Below are 15,742 nucleotides of genomic sequence, written 5' to 3'. Positions count from 1 at the left end.
TTATCTTTCCCATGTTGACCATGTTTGAGTGCTGTTCACAAGTTTGGGGAGGGTCTTAAATAGTCAGAAAAGGCTGGAAAAAGAGATAATTAATCCAAACATGTGAAGCTCATTGTCCTTTGTGCCTGAACTACTTCTTAATACTTTAGGGGAACCAAACAGAATTCTGGTGGGTTGAGGGGTTGAATAATAAATGACCTTCTGAAAAAACTTTTCCCAATTTTAAAAAAACAAAAAACAAAGAAATAACATTCTTTTTTGCTGCAGTGCATTTCACACTTCCAGGCTGATCTACAGTCCAAATGTCACAATGCCAAGTTAATTCCAAATGTGTAAACCTGCTAAATCTGCAGGGGGTTGAATACTACTTGTAGGCACTGTATATATACTAGATTGTGGCCCGATTCTAACGCATCGGGTATTCTAGAATATGCATGTCCCCGTAGTATATGGACAATGATGATTCCAGAATTCGCGGCAGACTTTGACCGTCGCTGATTGGTCGAGGCAACCTTTATGACATCATCGTCGCCATGGCAACCATTATGACATCATCATCGCTGTGCCCGCCAGGCCTCGACCAATCAGACGCGCAATTTCTACGTCCTTTATGACATCATCGTCGCTGTGCCCGTTGCTGATTGGTCGAGGCCTGGCGGCCTCGACCAATCAGAGAGCCGGGATTTCCAGGACAGACAGACAGACGGAAAAACCCTTAGACAATTATATATACACACACATAAATATATCTATTAGCATTCAGTTCTACCTGTTCCATCGCCCCCATACTTGCAGTCAGGTGACAACTAGTGTCAGCTGTCAGAGAATAGAACACTGCAGACGTGGCTGGCGCTCTAGTTTGCACATGACAGCAAGTGTCCAAAGTGCAACCTCGTGGTTATGTGATAACTGCTAAAACCAGCAGAGCCCGACCAAGTATATATCACATTATCTGTCTGGTATCTGTATCATCTGGCATCTGCTCTATTCATTGCCTATGGAACTGATGTGAATAGCTGAGCACAGCACTCAGCAGCTCTATAGAAATGGAGAGAGCAGAGGCCGAGCATTCACAACTCTGCTCCATCCAGGACGAGAATTCAGAGCCCTGTTCTCAGACCCAGTGGTTGAATCCCCAGTGATTAGCAAGTTATCCTTGATTCGATGCATCATACATACACCATACACACACCGTATATACACACATATACTGTACATACATAGACACATACCATATATACACAGACATATGCAACATACACACAAACAGATATAGTATACATATACTGTAAACACATACATACACATATATCGTACATACACACAGATACACACATATACCGTACATACATAAATTCATAGTATACACATACTGATTGCAAACACAAATTCTTTGGTATTATTATCTTCATTTAATTTGTCTTAAATGAAAAAACACAAAAGAGAATGAAGCAAAAAATTGATCATTTCACACAAAACTTCAAAAATGGGTCAGACAAAAGTATTGGTACCCTCAGCCTAATACTTGGTTGTACAACCTTTAGCCAAAATAACTGCGACCAACCGCTTCCGGTAACCATCAATGAGTTTCTTACAATGCTCTGTTGGAATTTTAGACCATTCTTCTTTGGCAAACTGCTCCAGGTCCCTGATATTTGAAGGGTGCCTTCTCCAAACTGCCATTTTTAGATCTCTCCACAGGTGTTCTATGGGATTCAGGTCTGGACTCATTGCTGGCCACCTTAGAAGTCTCCAGTGCTTTCTCTCAAACCATTTTTTAGTGCTTTTTGAAGTGTGTTTTGGGTCATTGTCCTGATGGAAGACCCATGACCTCTGAGGGAGACCCAGCTTTCTCACACTGGGCCCTACATTATGCTGCAAAATTTGTTGGTAGTCTTCAGACTTCATAATGCCATGCACACGGTCAAGCAGTCCAGTGCCAGAGGCAGCAAAGCAACCCCAAAACATCAGTGTCAACCCGTTCTATCCGTCGGCATCTGAATGAAAAGGGACTGTATGGTCGGAGACCCAGGAAGACCCCACTTCTTACCCGAGACATAAAAAAGCCAGGCTGGAGTTTGCCAAAACTTACCTGAAAAAGCCTAAAACGTTTTGGAAGAATGTTCTCTGGTCAGATGAGACAAAAGTAGAGCTTTTTGGGCAAAGGCATCAACATAGAGTTTACAGGAGAAAAAAAGAGGCATTCAAAGAAAAGAACACGGTCCCTACAGTCAAACCTGGCGGAGGTTTCTTGATGTTTTGGGGTTGCTTTGCTGCCTCTGGCACTGGACTGCTTGACCATGTGCATGGCATTATGAAGTCTGAAGACTACCAACAAATTTTGCAGCATAATGTAGGGCCCAGTGTGAGAAAGCTGGGTCTCCCTCAGAGGTCATGGGTCTTCCAGCAGGACAATGATCCAAAACACACTTCAAAAAGCACTAGAAAATGGTTTGAGAGAAAGCACTGGAGACTTCTAAGGTGGCCACAATGAGTCCAGACCTGAATTCCATAGAACACCTGTGGAGAGATCTAAAAATGGCAGTTTGGAGAAGGCACCCTTCAAATATCAGGGACCTGGAGCAGTTTGCCAAAGAAGAATGGTCTAAAATTCCAGCAGAGCTTTGTAAGAAACTCATTGATGGTTACCGGAAGCGGTTGGTCGCAGTTATTTTGGCTAAAGGTTGTGCAACCAAGTATTAGGCTTAGGGTGCCAATACTTTTGTCTGGCCCATTTTTGGAGTTTTGTGTGAAATGATCAATGTTTTGCTTTTTAATTCATTCTCTTTTGTGTTTTTTCATTTAAGACAAATTAAATGAAGATAATAATACCAAATAATTTGTGTTTGCAATAATTTTCAGGAAGAAAATGAGCATTATCTGACAGAATTGCAGGGGTGTCAATACTTTTGGCCATGACTGTACTTATCCTTTAAATAAACACAGGACTGCTTGTGACTTGGTGAAAAATGGACACAGCAGCCTTTTATTAAAATTTTTTTACATACCACTTGGCGCACCCAACATCAAAACAATGTAAACATTATAACATTAAATAACACAAGAACCCCATTAAGGCTACTTTCAAACTAGCGTCGTACGACGCACGTCGCAATGCGTCGTTTTGCAGAAAAAACGCATCCTGCAAAGTTGCCCGCAGGATGCGTTTTTTCTCCATAGACTTTCATTAGCGATGCATTGCGATGGATTGCCACACGTCGCATCCGTCGCGCGACGGATGCGTTGTGTTTTAGCGGACCGCCGGCACAAAAAAACGTTCCATGTAACTTTTTTTGTGCGTTGTGTCCGCCATTTTCGACCGCGCATGCGCGGCCGAAGCTCCGCCCCCTCCTCCCCGCAACTCACAATGGGGCAGCGGATGCGTGGAAAATCTGCATCCGCTGCCCCCATTGTGACGCACTGCAACGGGCCGAGGCCGACGCTAGTGTGAAAGTAGCCTAACCCGCTGATAGGTCTGGTCCAGAGGCATATCCAATTATTTTCCCTGGCTGCACATCACCAGCCCACGGAATGAGGTATTAATCACACCTAATTAACACCTCAAACTTTTTGCAGGACCTACGCCCGCAATTAACTCTGGCCTATCACCGAAGACACCATACCGCGATAGTGTCTTCCAATCAAAGGCTATGACCACCTGACCCACCTCTAACCCAGACCAATCCCCCCGCCACAGACGGGCCCCGTGACAACTTATGCAGCCCGATCCTGCCACCAACACACCGCTTGTTCAATGCAATCCCTTAGGCCTAACATCCACAAATCTGTCCCAATGGCATTGAGATGAACCCCATCCACCCTCATATGTTCCCCCAAAAGGTGTTTCCAACTCCCTGTGCCGCACAACCATACCCCTGTTCCTTGCCACAAAACGCGCCACCACCTTATTCACTTTTAACCGCGTTTTGTTGATCCGATTAATGGACCTTGCATACCTCCATGTGAGATGTGCCACTATGTCCAACCACACCATAATAAGTCCAGGATATTTTGATCACAATCTTAAAATGTCAAATTTAATATCCCGAATTAAAGGGTAACCTGTCACCCCGAAAATCGAAGGTGAGCTAAGTCCACCGGAATCAGGGGCTTATCTACAGCATTCTGTAATGCTGTAGATAAGCACCCGATGTATCCTGAAAGATGATAGAGGTTAGATTATACTCACCTGGGGGACGGTCCGGTCCGATGAGCATCACGGCGCGGGTCCAGCGCCTCACATCTTCATACGATGACGTCCGCTTCTTTGTTTTATGCCGCGGCTCCTGCGCAGGCATACTTTATCTGCCCTGTTAAGGGCAGAGCAAAGTACTGCAGTGTGCAGGCGCCGGGCCTCTCTGACTTTTGCCTGTGCACTGCAGTACTTTGGTCTGCCCTCAACAGGGCAGACGAAGTACGCTGGAGCCGCGTACGCCGGAGCCGCAGCGTGAAGACAAGAAGAGGACGTCATCGTAAGAAGATGGGAGGCCCCGGACCGGGACGCCCATCGGACCGGACCACAGTGGGACCACCCCTGGGCGAGTATAATCTAACCTCTTTTTCTCATCTTTCACGATACATCGGGGGCTGATCTACAGCATTACAGAATGCTATAGATAAGCCCCTGATGCCGGTGGGCTTAGCTCACTGTCGATTTTGGGGGTGAAAGGTTCCCTTTAACTCTTGAGATGAACGTCCTCCCACGTCTTTTCCTTGAACATGTAACACGAGACTATCCGGAGGGCGTTCGATTCGGCTATAATACGACACCTCCGGAAGGACCCTCCCTCACGTGATACCATGAATTCCAATCCATCTGACTAACACCAACGATCTAGACTGCCTGAGCGGTCAACCATCCGGACAAACATCTGCCTGCAACATACCCCAAAAAAGATAGGAATGTCCAAGTATCCACACTAAGCATGAACCTACAGCAAAACAATCAAAACCGTTAGTACCATTAGCGCAAATGCCACATTCCTTCTTACGCCATCAAATTTGAACAGACATATAGCCTAAAATGTAATGACTCCCACCGCCCAACCATCTCCTTACCCAAACCAGGCTTCTCCCCCACCTGCACCAAACACTCCTTGAACAATGTTATAAACTGATATTTTGACAGGGAAGAACCATCACTGTGCCTCAAATGTCTCCAGACAACCACCCCTATCATCAAAAAACTGTCTTACTCCTATAACAGGACAGGACACCTGTTCTGAAATCGCATACAATACAAATTACCACGCCCCACTTGATTCTACCCTGTCCTCTAACATACAAACATCATTCAACAAAAACCCACCTGCCACAGACTTGGATGGACTCACCATCTCACTGACCCGAAATGCCCCATAAAAAGCTGTGCCTTATATTCCGAAAAACAAACTGACCTTAAACAGCCCAACAACTTACCCAACAAATAAAAGTCGCCTTTTATCCCGACTGCTAGTAGGCCCCGTATCATTCACAGTACGCTCCGCATCATTCACATTATGCTGGGCCCGACCCCCAGCCGGCTCATCACTGGGGGGCGCCGCTGACCAGGTCCAGGGCCTAGCCAGCCGTGGACCGGAAGAAGGCTGCAGTGCGGGAATGCCCACTTCCTGTAGGCTGCGGCTCCAGCAAGGAATCCTCCCGGATGCCAGAGAAGAGCCCGCAGTCCCGCGGCTCCCCTCCTGGATCATCTTCTCTCCCCAGTCCTGGGCTCTGGGTAATAACACGGTGGCCGGGATCGCTGAGCGCGCACAGCTGACGCACCTTGGCTTATCACGGCAGATGGGGATAAGGCTACTTTCACACATCAAGTTTTTGCCGTCAGGCACAATGTGGCGAATTTTGAAAAAAACAAATCCGTTTTTTTTTGCCGCCGGATCAGTTTTTTCTCATAGACTTGTATTAGGCCAGATGGCCTAACGCCGGAGAAAATGTACAGAGGAACGTTTTTTTCTGTCTGGCGAAAAAATGCACAGCAACGGTTCCGGCGATAAACAGATGAAACGTGAGATGAAATGAGTGAATCAGGCTACCGTTTCCCTTTTTTTTACATTGAGCATGCCCTGTAGCTGCATTTTCCATTCTGGCATTAATTCGTTCACTCTCTCTCTCTCTCCCCCTCCCTCCCCGCACCACTTGGTACATGGATATCAGCTAGTCGGATCCGGCAAAAAAACGGATCCGTTGCATCAGTTTTTCACAATTTGCAACGGATCCGTTTTTTTTTTCAAAAGTTGCAGGATTAAGCCTGACGGCGAAAACCTGATGTGTGAAAGTAGCCTAAGCAGGCCGCCCAGAACCTATCCTGCACAGCCTGTGCTCAGTGGACAGCAGAAGCCACCCGCACCATCTCCAGCAGCGTTGCCAGGTCAGCCATTCCTATGTCCTTTATGTGACCTGCTGCACCTGTGTCCTGAAGTCAAATAGGTCGGTAAAAACCCCTCCTACCCCTTAAATAGCCCTTCTTTTTGCCTGCCCCTAAATCTACCCCCCACCAATCTGGTTTCCTGCCACATATGCCAGGAAAATACTCCCCCATCCCTATTTCCAATCTTTTAACCCTATCACACCCACCCTCTAAACTTGTCATAAGGCCTGTCCACCTTATGGGTTCCCTGGCCTTTCTTTTCTAACTACCAAGGTGGCTGTTTACCTTGTTTTCTGGAGAGACCACCTTCTACTGTTAATGTCTTAACCAGTTCCCCACCTTTAACGTACCCAGTACGTCGTGGAAGAGAAGGGCTTCCCGACCTATGGAGTACTGGGTACGTCATGGCGATTTTGTGCACACAGGAGCTACGCATGCTCGCCGCTGGGTGTTCAGTTAACATCATAGCTGACATCCGGCTATTACTGCCAGGAGTGGTACCTGCATCGATCCTGGCAGCTAAGCTCCCTTTCCCCTCCGATCGGCACCCCAGCGACGCCATCGCAGGGCCTCAATCACTGCCATTGTGATGCGAGGTAGTCATGACCGCATCCGGTTCACCAGGCTATGGCACTAGACCATGTGCAGAGCATGGTCTAAGGGGCTTATGTCAGTGCCAAATTGACAACTGAAATTCCACAGGTCTCTATGGGGTTTTCCCCATTTGAGCTGTTGTATGACCGACACCCCTCATGGACTCCTGAATATAGCGAAGGAGACCTGGGAAGCAGAGGCTACACCTACAGGAGCACAATAGAGTATGTGGACCAAATGCAAGAACAGATTGCTGAAGTGATACCCATAGTGAGAGAACACCTCCTCCAGGACCAAGGGGCCCAGTCAAGGGTATACAAATCAGTCAGCAAGGGTGAGCAAGTTCAGCCCTAGGGATCAGGTACTACTAGTGCTCGTACCTGCAGTGGAGAGTAAAGTGGCAGGGCCCTTAAGTGATCAAAAAGATTGGCAACGTCAACTACAAAGTCCAACAACCAGGGAGAAGGAAGCCCTATCAAGAGTACCAAGTTAATCTGATCAATTCAAGGTGAGAGAGAGAGGCCGTGTAAGCTCCGAATAGGATGGCTAAGTCAGAAGCCGACATGGAATATGGCATGTGCCCCAAAGCAACAGCAACAAAAATTGATTTATTGGAACAGAGATCTATTTCCAGAGTTGTAATCACGTCATAGAACATAAAGTCTTCACAGAGCCTCAGAACCAGGTGAATCAGAGGCCGTATCAGATTCTCAAACTTCGCTGAGAGGTAATCTCGAAGGAGGTGAAGCAGATGTTAAACCTAGCAGCCACTGAAGAATCAAAAAGCGGCTGCTCTAGTCCCATAGTCTTTGTGCTGAAACCAGATGGAGAATGAAGTTTCTAAATTTAACAGATATTCAATTCCCAGTGTCGACAAGCTTAATGAAAGGCTAGGGCCAGCCCTGTACATTACTACTATGGATCTCAGAAAGGGTGTTGTCAGATTTGCTTGAAAATGAGGCAAAGGAGAAGGCCTTTTCAACGCCAGATTGTTGTTTCTAGCATGTCAGGTTACAATTTGGGTTTCAAGGAGCTCTAGCATTCCTTCCAAAGAGCCATGGAAAGCATCCTAGCTCCCTACACAACATACGCTGCAGCTTACCTGGATGACATCATTTTAACCCCTTTCTGACAATGTGAATAATAATCCGCCTCTGTGCCCTGGGCCTTATTGACCAGGGACGGATTATTACGTTTAGGTGATCGGACACGCACACAGGCTGTGCATGTGCGATCGCCGCCAGGTGTTAGCTGATTCTAACAGCTGACACCCAGCACTAAGTGCCAGGAGTGGTAATGCACCGCTTCCGGCACTTTAACCCCCTAAATGCCGAGATTGAACACAATTGCAGCATTCTAGGGGCAGGCAGAGGGATGACAGCCCCTCTGCCCTTGGATCGGAGACCCCGCGGCGTGACGCAAGGTCCCGATCGTTGCCATAGTGACCTAATGTCCGGATGACCAGAAAAAAAATTGTTTTAGTTTGTGACAGCAGCCAAACATCGAACCCAATATACATTTGGCATCGCTATAATCGCACACCCACCAGAAGAATAAAGTCGCCTAATCACTTATACCACACAAGGAACAGCGTAAAAATAAATAAAACCAATTCTTCACCTGCTGTTGATTTTTTCATTCTGCCTCCCAAACCTGTAAGGTTTGGTGCACATTTATCTTGCGCTCTGAAATACGTGATTGAGACGGAATCCTCTATGGAAGATTCCCTATAACAGGGCAGATGGAGGCACTGAGGACGCAATCTGAGTTCGTCTTGTTAGGATTGCATAAAAGTGCCATCAGCCAGTTTTGTGAACTTCTGAAAAGAAGGACACTGCTGAACAGAGGCCAGACGGAGTCCAGAGTAACTATACTGCCTCATTATAGTGAATGGATTCCTTGGGGGTTTTATCTGAATCACGTCACTCAGAGATTTAGATAAAAACCCCGATGTAAGAGGTCGGCGTAGAGCGCAGGATAAATGTGATCCCAAACGTTACGTAAAATGTTCCTAATAAGAGCTTCAACTCAATCCACAAAAAAAAGAAAATCCACACTCAGGCCTGTCATCTGTTAATGGAAATATAGGGGGCTTCCAAATTACTGGCAGCACAAAGGCTCTGGAAAAGCGAAATGGCTCCATAACCCTGCAAAAGAAATTCAGCAAATTCTGCGCTCTCAAATCCAAATGCCTTCTCCCTTCTGAGCCCCAGTGTACCTAAACCACATATAGCACCCACATATTTGGCATTTCTGAAGCGATGAGAGCCCGCCTAACTTACGGGTGCATGTCTGCAGAAGCATGGGCTGGGCTTAACGTACTGGTGACTGCAACATGTAGCGCCTGCATCTCTGCCTGCAGTCCTTCTCTCCCTGCAGAGACACCAGCATACTCACCACCGCGGCTCCAGCCCGGGGTGTGTGCACTGCAAGCAGGTCTCCAGGCACTGTGCTTAAGGCACGCGCACACTTCCCCATTCTTAAAGGGGCAGCACGCATTCCTCTAAAGTGTCCCCAGCCAATAGCTGGAGAAGTCACTTAATAACTAAAGCATTGCCTCCAACATGGAGGTGCCTGTGTAATGTTGTGAGTTTGCTCCTATCACGCTTGTCAGTTCTCAGGTCCCAGTGCTTGTATCTATTATGCTGCACCCGCCAGTGTATAAGCAGAGTTTTTCAGCACTTTTTTTGTGCTGAAAATGCCCCCCTCTCTTATACACGACTCGCGGTACAGAAAGACGGCTAGGGAGGGGGGGTGGCGGAGCAGCAGGTGCCAGCGCACACATCATACTCACCTGCCTGCGCCCTGGGTGCTCACACTGCATCTCATTCCAGCCGCCGGCGCCTGCCCTGCAGCTCTTCCGTGCTCAGCGGTCACGTGGTACCGCTCATTAAGGTGATGAATATGGACGCGTCTCCACTCCCATAGGCGTGGAGCGCATGTTCACCACTGAGCACAGGAGGCAGGCGCTGGCAGCCGGAACAAGATGCAGTGCCAGCACCGAGGGCGTGAGGGTAGGTGAGCACATTTGTGTTTTTTTTTCCAGTAGGAAACATGCATGCAGGGATGGAATTGGGAGGCATGCATTCCGGGACGGAATGGGGGAGGCATTCATACCAGGACAGGGAAGAGGGAGGCATGCATACAATGACTGGGACAGGGAAGGCATGAAGACAGGGATGGGGAGGCATTCATACCAGGACAGGGCTGAGGGGTCAATGCATACCCGGCTTATACTTGAGTCAATAAGCTTATCCAGTTTTCCGAGGCAAAAGTAGGTGCCTCGACCTATACACGGGTTGGCTTTTACTCGAGTATATACGGTATTTAGGCACATCAGAGTCTCTCCAAATAGGACATGGAATCCGCTAATGATTCCAGGAAATTGTACATTCAAAACATCAAATGGTGCTCCTTCCCGTCCGAGCTCTGCCGTGCACCCAAACAGTGGTTTTCTTGATCATATGGGGTACTGGCATCATGTTCAGAAGAAATTACACAACAAATTTTGGGGTTCATTTTTCCTGTTTCCCTTGTCAAAGTCAAAAAATTTGGACCTGAAGTTAATTTTTTGTGAAAAAAGGTTTAGATCCAATTTTTTTTTCCACATTCGAAATTCTACTTTGAAGCACCAGAAGGGTTAATAAACTTCTTGAATGTGGTTTTGAGTACCCTGAGGGGTTCAGTTTTTAGTATGATGTCACTTTTGGGTATTTTCTTTCATATAGGCCCCTCAGAGTGACTTCAAATGTGATGTGGTCCCCCCAAAAAAATGATTTTGTACATTTTGTTGGAAAAATAAAAATTGCTGCTCAACTTTTAACCCTTATAACTTCCTAACAAAAAAAAGATTGGGTTCCAAAATTGTAAAAAAAAAAAGGAAGAGAATGTCCAGCTTCACCGAATCCGTAAAAAATAGTTTTCTTTATTCACAAACTTTAAGCATAGAGGATACAGACTTCAGCACGAACCATATGGGTAAGAACCTCAACGCGTTTCTGGAGACTGAGCTCCCTTAATCATGACATGATTGTTCCAAAATTGTGCTGATGTGGAAAATGTTATTTATTAACTATTTTGTGTGACGCATCTCTGCGGTTTAAGAGCATAAAATTCAAAGTTTAAAAACTGCGAAATTTTTGCAAAATTTCAGTTTTTTTCCCAAATATAAGCAAGTCATAGTGACGAAATTTTACAACTAACATGAAGTAGAATATGTCACGAAAAAAACAGTCTCAGAATCACCGGGATGCTTTGAAGTGTTCCAGAGTTATTGCCATATAAAGTGACAGCGGTCAGAATTGTAAAAATTGGCCTGGTCATTAACGTGCAAAACACCTTCATGGGTAAAGGGGTTAAGTCAGGACTGGAAAGCCATCTAGGCATACTGCAGATGATATTTGATGATTTAAGGAAGGCGGGTTTTCCATCAACCCGAAGAAATGTGCTTGGGGATGAAAAAAGCCAAGTCCTTGGGCCATGTCGTAGGGAGGGGCGAGATCAAACCCCAAGTGAATCAGGTTGATACAATCCAGAATAAGCCACAGCTACTCCTAGAATATCACCAAAGTGCTGTTATTTGGACTGCTTACTTAGTTTTGCCTACACTGAAATGCTGTTTATTTCTTTTTGGTAGCATGATTTATCGAGTCTTAACCCCTTAACGACCACCGATACGCCTTTTAACGGCGACAGTTAAGGGTAAAGGGTTTTTACCATTCCCAGTGTTGCGATCGCAGTTATTTACCAAATAACGGCGACCACAAAAAAAAGTCAGATTTCCCATACCAGAGGAGAGAGAAATGGGGTCCCCCGAGCCCCCATGGTACATCTGGCATCTTCTTCCTTCAAGAAAAGGGCAGGCGCATGCGCAGTGCGTCGGCCAAGATCTGGTGGCCGGCACCCGGCAACAATAGATTTTTCCTATTGGTTCATTTTGACCACTGTGTAGACCCAGACCCTATCACAGTGATCACAAAAAAGTAAATCAAACCCTCCTTTATCACCACCTTAGTTAGGTAAAAATAATAAAATTAAAAAAAAAAGTATTTTTTTTTTTTTTCATTTTTCCATTAGGGTTGGGTTAGGGTTGTGTTGGCGATAGGGTGGTGGGGTTAGGGATTACAGCTAGGGTTGGGGTTACGGTTGTGGTTAGGGGTGTACAAAGTTGTACAATGATGTTCTTATTTAATAGTTATCCAAACTAACATGAATAAAAAAAATTCAACCATTTTTATTCACAGCATTTAGCGATCATCATAGATAATTTGTTTGCTGTATTGTATAGGTTGTTACAATTAGGCCGGGGTCACACTTGCATGTGCAATGCGAGAAAATCGCGCATCAATACCTGGCACTGCCGCCGGCACTCGGGACCGGAGCATTCAGCTGCATAGAAAAACATACTGCCGCACACTCTGGTCCCGAGTGCCGGCGGTGGCAGTGCCTTCCACAAAATATGTCATCTTTATCTTATAATGTATTGGCATATAGAGATATCTGTATAGACCAGTATATAGGTACCAGTACATGTAAAGAAGAATGTTATTGAGGCTTTCGGCTTACTAGATTCTCTAGTACATAACAGTAAATTATCCTATCAAAAAAGCTTGGATAATAAAATCAACAATTCTTTATTACACACAATAATTAATAAAATACATAGATTGTAAGTAGTACATGATTAGACAATACATGATACCTTCAAGTAAGAAGTGGTACAAATATTAGATAGTTCCTTAAAAATACATACGGTAATTATTCTCACAAAAACACAGTCCTCATTATATTGGACTACGTGGTCCTTCAGCCTGACTCAGTGGTATGTTAACCTAAGGGTTATATGCATCTTTTTGCTATGAAATTCTCCAAGCTTTTTTGATAGAATAATTTAATCGTTGATTTAGAATTAGTATTTGTGCCCAAAACTATCGGATCTATATACATAGCAGTGAAGCCTGTGGCTGGTAATGTTTCTGTCTTAAATATCTGAGGTCACCGACACTAAGATGCTACATAATATTCTTGGAGACATCCATCGTGGACAGTGACCTGTGATGGACAGGACTGTGAGTAAGACTGGAGTCACACTTGCCGTATGAAAAATCAGTCCATTTCTCTCGCCCGAGAATCGCACCAATGTTCTCCGTATGGTGATCCGTGTGTAATGCGTTTGCAATGCGATGATGCGATTTCCTCTCATCTAAGTATCCGCATGATATCCGTACGGCTTTACATTTAACACTGATTTTCCCCATTGAATTTAATGGCTCAATGGGCTGAAATGAGGAAAATGTGTGCGTATTTCTCACAAGTCACACGGATGGTCCGGATGGTGTGCGATTTGTTTCCTCGCACCCATAGACTTTTATTGGCGAGTCTCGGCTGTAATACAGTGCAAATCACAGCATGCTGCGATTTCTCTCGCACGTATAATACGGCCGAGAAAAAAAAGACGGCGATGTTTTCTCGCATAGCACTCATCCGTATTCCTCTTTAGTGTGACTCCGGCCTAAGGCAATGCAAGAAACTCGCACGAGTCTCTCGCATCAGTACCCGGCACTGCCGCCGGCACTCGTGACAGGAGCGTGCGGCTGCATGTATTTCTATGCAGCTGAACGCTCCGTTGCCGAGTGCCGGCGGCAGTGCCGGGTATTGATGCGCGAGTTTCTCGCATTGCGCTCGCAAGTGTGACCTGAAACAGAAACCTGTTCTGGATACAGTGGAGAATCATTCCTACAAAATACTGTAAAAAAAAAAAAAAAAGAAAAGAAGAAGAGTGAAAGACTGAATAGTCACATGCGTCTGAATGAATTTAGCAATACTTACCCCACCGTTCCCCTTCATTAACCCCTTCATGACCTTGGGATTTTTCGTTTTTCCGTGTTCGTTTTTCACTCCTCTCCTTCCCAGAGCCATAACTTTTTTATTTTTCCGTCAATTTGGCCATGTGAGGGCTTATTTTTTGCGGGACGAGTTGTACTTTTGAATGACATCATTGGTTTTAGCATGTCATGTACTAGAAAACGGGAAAAAAATTCCAAGTGCGGTGAAATTGCAAAAAAAGTGCAATCCCACACTTGTTTTTTGTTTGGCTTTTTTGCTAGGTGAACTAAATGCTAAAACTGACCTGAAATTATGATTCTCCAGGTCAGTACGAGTTCATAGACACCCAACATGACTAGGTTATTTTTTACCTAAGTGGTGAAAAAAAATTCTAAACTTTGCTAGAAAAAAAAAAAAAATTCCGCCATTTTCCGATACTTGTAGCGTCTCCATTTTTCATGATCTGGGGTCGGTTGAGGGCTTATTTTTTGCGTGCCGAGATGACGTTTTTAATGATAGCATTTTGGTGACTGATTAGAACCTGTGACTTCTCTACATTTAGTGGTCACTACTCACCTGTGCGGTTATCTGTAGGAATCTCCTCCTTACACCACTCATCTCCCCTCACATATGTCTCTACAGTAATAATATGGGGCAGATCTTCACCCTGAAACAGATATAGTAGAAATCACAGACAGATTAAGACATTTGAGAAGATCCAGACAACATCTAATGTCTATGATCAGCTGTCATCTCCACCAGATATAAAACAAACACTGAATGGCCACATTACTAGAGACACCCATCTAGTAACACGTAGGATCTTATCTGCCCTTCAGAACCTCAGATATTCATCGCGTCATAGATTCCACTAGGTGTTGACATTGTTCCCCAGGAATACTGGCCCATGCCAACAGGATAGGTTCTTGCATTTACTGCAAATTAGATGAAGGTGCTGAGATGCTCTGAGCAACCAATTCTACCTTGTCCCAGAGATGTTTCATAGGGTAAAGATCTGAGGACTGTGAAGGCGGAAAACAAGGAAAACTCACTGTCATACTCCTGGTGTAAAGGAATGGACGATCCTGGCACCTCCTGAGGAGAACTGATGTATGGCATAAAGGTACATTTGTGGTGCTGAAGGATATACTGTAATTACAGGATATTGATGAAAAGTATTGCCATTATATGGTTAATGCTATGGTTTATTGCAGTCACTTTTATGTGATGGTTATGGACTGTAGGCAGCTGGGCACGGGGAGAGTTACAGAGGGTCAGCCCTGCAGCTGGGCAGGGGAGAGTTACAGAGGGTCAGCTCTACAGCTGGGCAGGGGAGAGTTACGGAGGGTCAGCCCTGCAGCTGGGCAGGGGAGAGATACAGAGGGTCAGCCCTGCATCTGGGCAGGCGTTACAGGGGTCAGCCCTGCAGCTGGGCAGGGGAGAGTTACAGAGGGTTAGCCCTGCAGCTGGGCAGGGGAGAGTGACGGAGGCTCAGCCATGCAGCTGGGCAGGGGAGAGATACATAGGGTCAGCCCTGCATCTGGGCAGGAGTTACAGGGGTCAGCCCTGCAGCTGGGCAGGAGAGAGTTACAAAGGGTCAGCCCTGCAGCTGGGCAGGGGAGATTTACTGAGGGTCAGCCCTACAGCTGGGCAGGAGAGAGTTACAGAGGGTCAGCCCTGCAGCTGGGGAGGAGAGAGTTACAGAGGGTCAACCCTCATTTGGGCAGGGGAGATTTACTGAGGGTCAGCCCTGCTGCTGTGCAGAGGAGTTACAGAAGGTCAGCCATGCAGCTGGGAGGAGTCTTGGGAGATATTTCTAGGTGGTTCATATGTATACAATAGACTGTAGTTGTAGTGCATGTTTACTATATGGAGCTCTGTAGAGTGAGGTTGTGCTATTGCTCATTGTTGGCACTTGAGGCATGATATTAGGTGTGTGGTCCAAGAGAGACAGTT

The 15,742-nt window shown here is 45.8% G+C and overlaps 1 protein-coding gene across 10 annotated transcripts in view; it reads right to left on the bottom strand.

Moving 5' to 3' along the window:
- LOC138667016 (oocyte zinc finger protein XlCOF6.1-like) overlaps window positions 1-15,742 on the bottom strand; it is a 58,775-nt gene that overhangs the window by 12,113 nt on the left and 30,920 nt on the right. For all 10 annotated transcript variants that reach the window (XM_069755254.1, XM_069755251.1, XM_069755256.1 and 7 more), the window contains one exon: window positions 14,363-14,453. In XM_069755254.1, the coding sequence (XP_069611355.1) occupies window positions 14,363-14,453 (91 nt within the window). The remainder of the gene's footprint in view (window positions 1-14,362; window positions 14,454-15,742) is intronic.

This window comes from Ranitomeya imitator, chromosome 2 (assembly GCF_032444005.1).
Source record: "Ranitomeya imitator isolate aRanImi1 chromosome 2, aRanImi1.pri, whole genome shotgun sequence".
Lineage (NCBI taxonomy): Eukaryota > Metazoa > Chordata > Amphibia > Anura > Dendrobatidae > Ranitomeya > Ranitomeya imitator.
The sequence above is the reverse complement of the archived record's forward strand: the minus strand, read 5'-3'. Positions and strand labels throughout refer to the sequence as shown.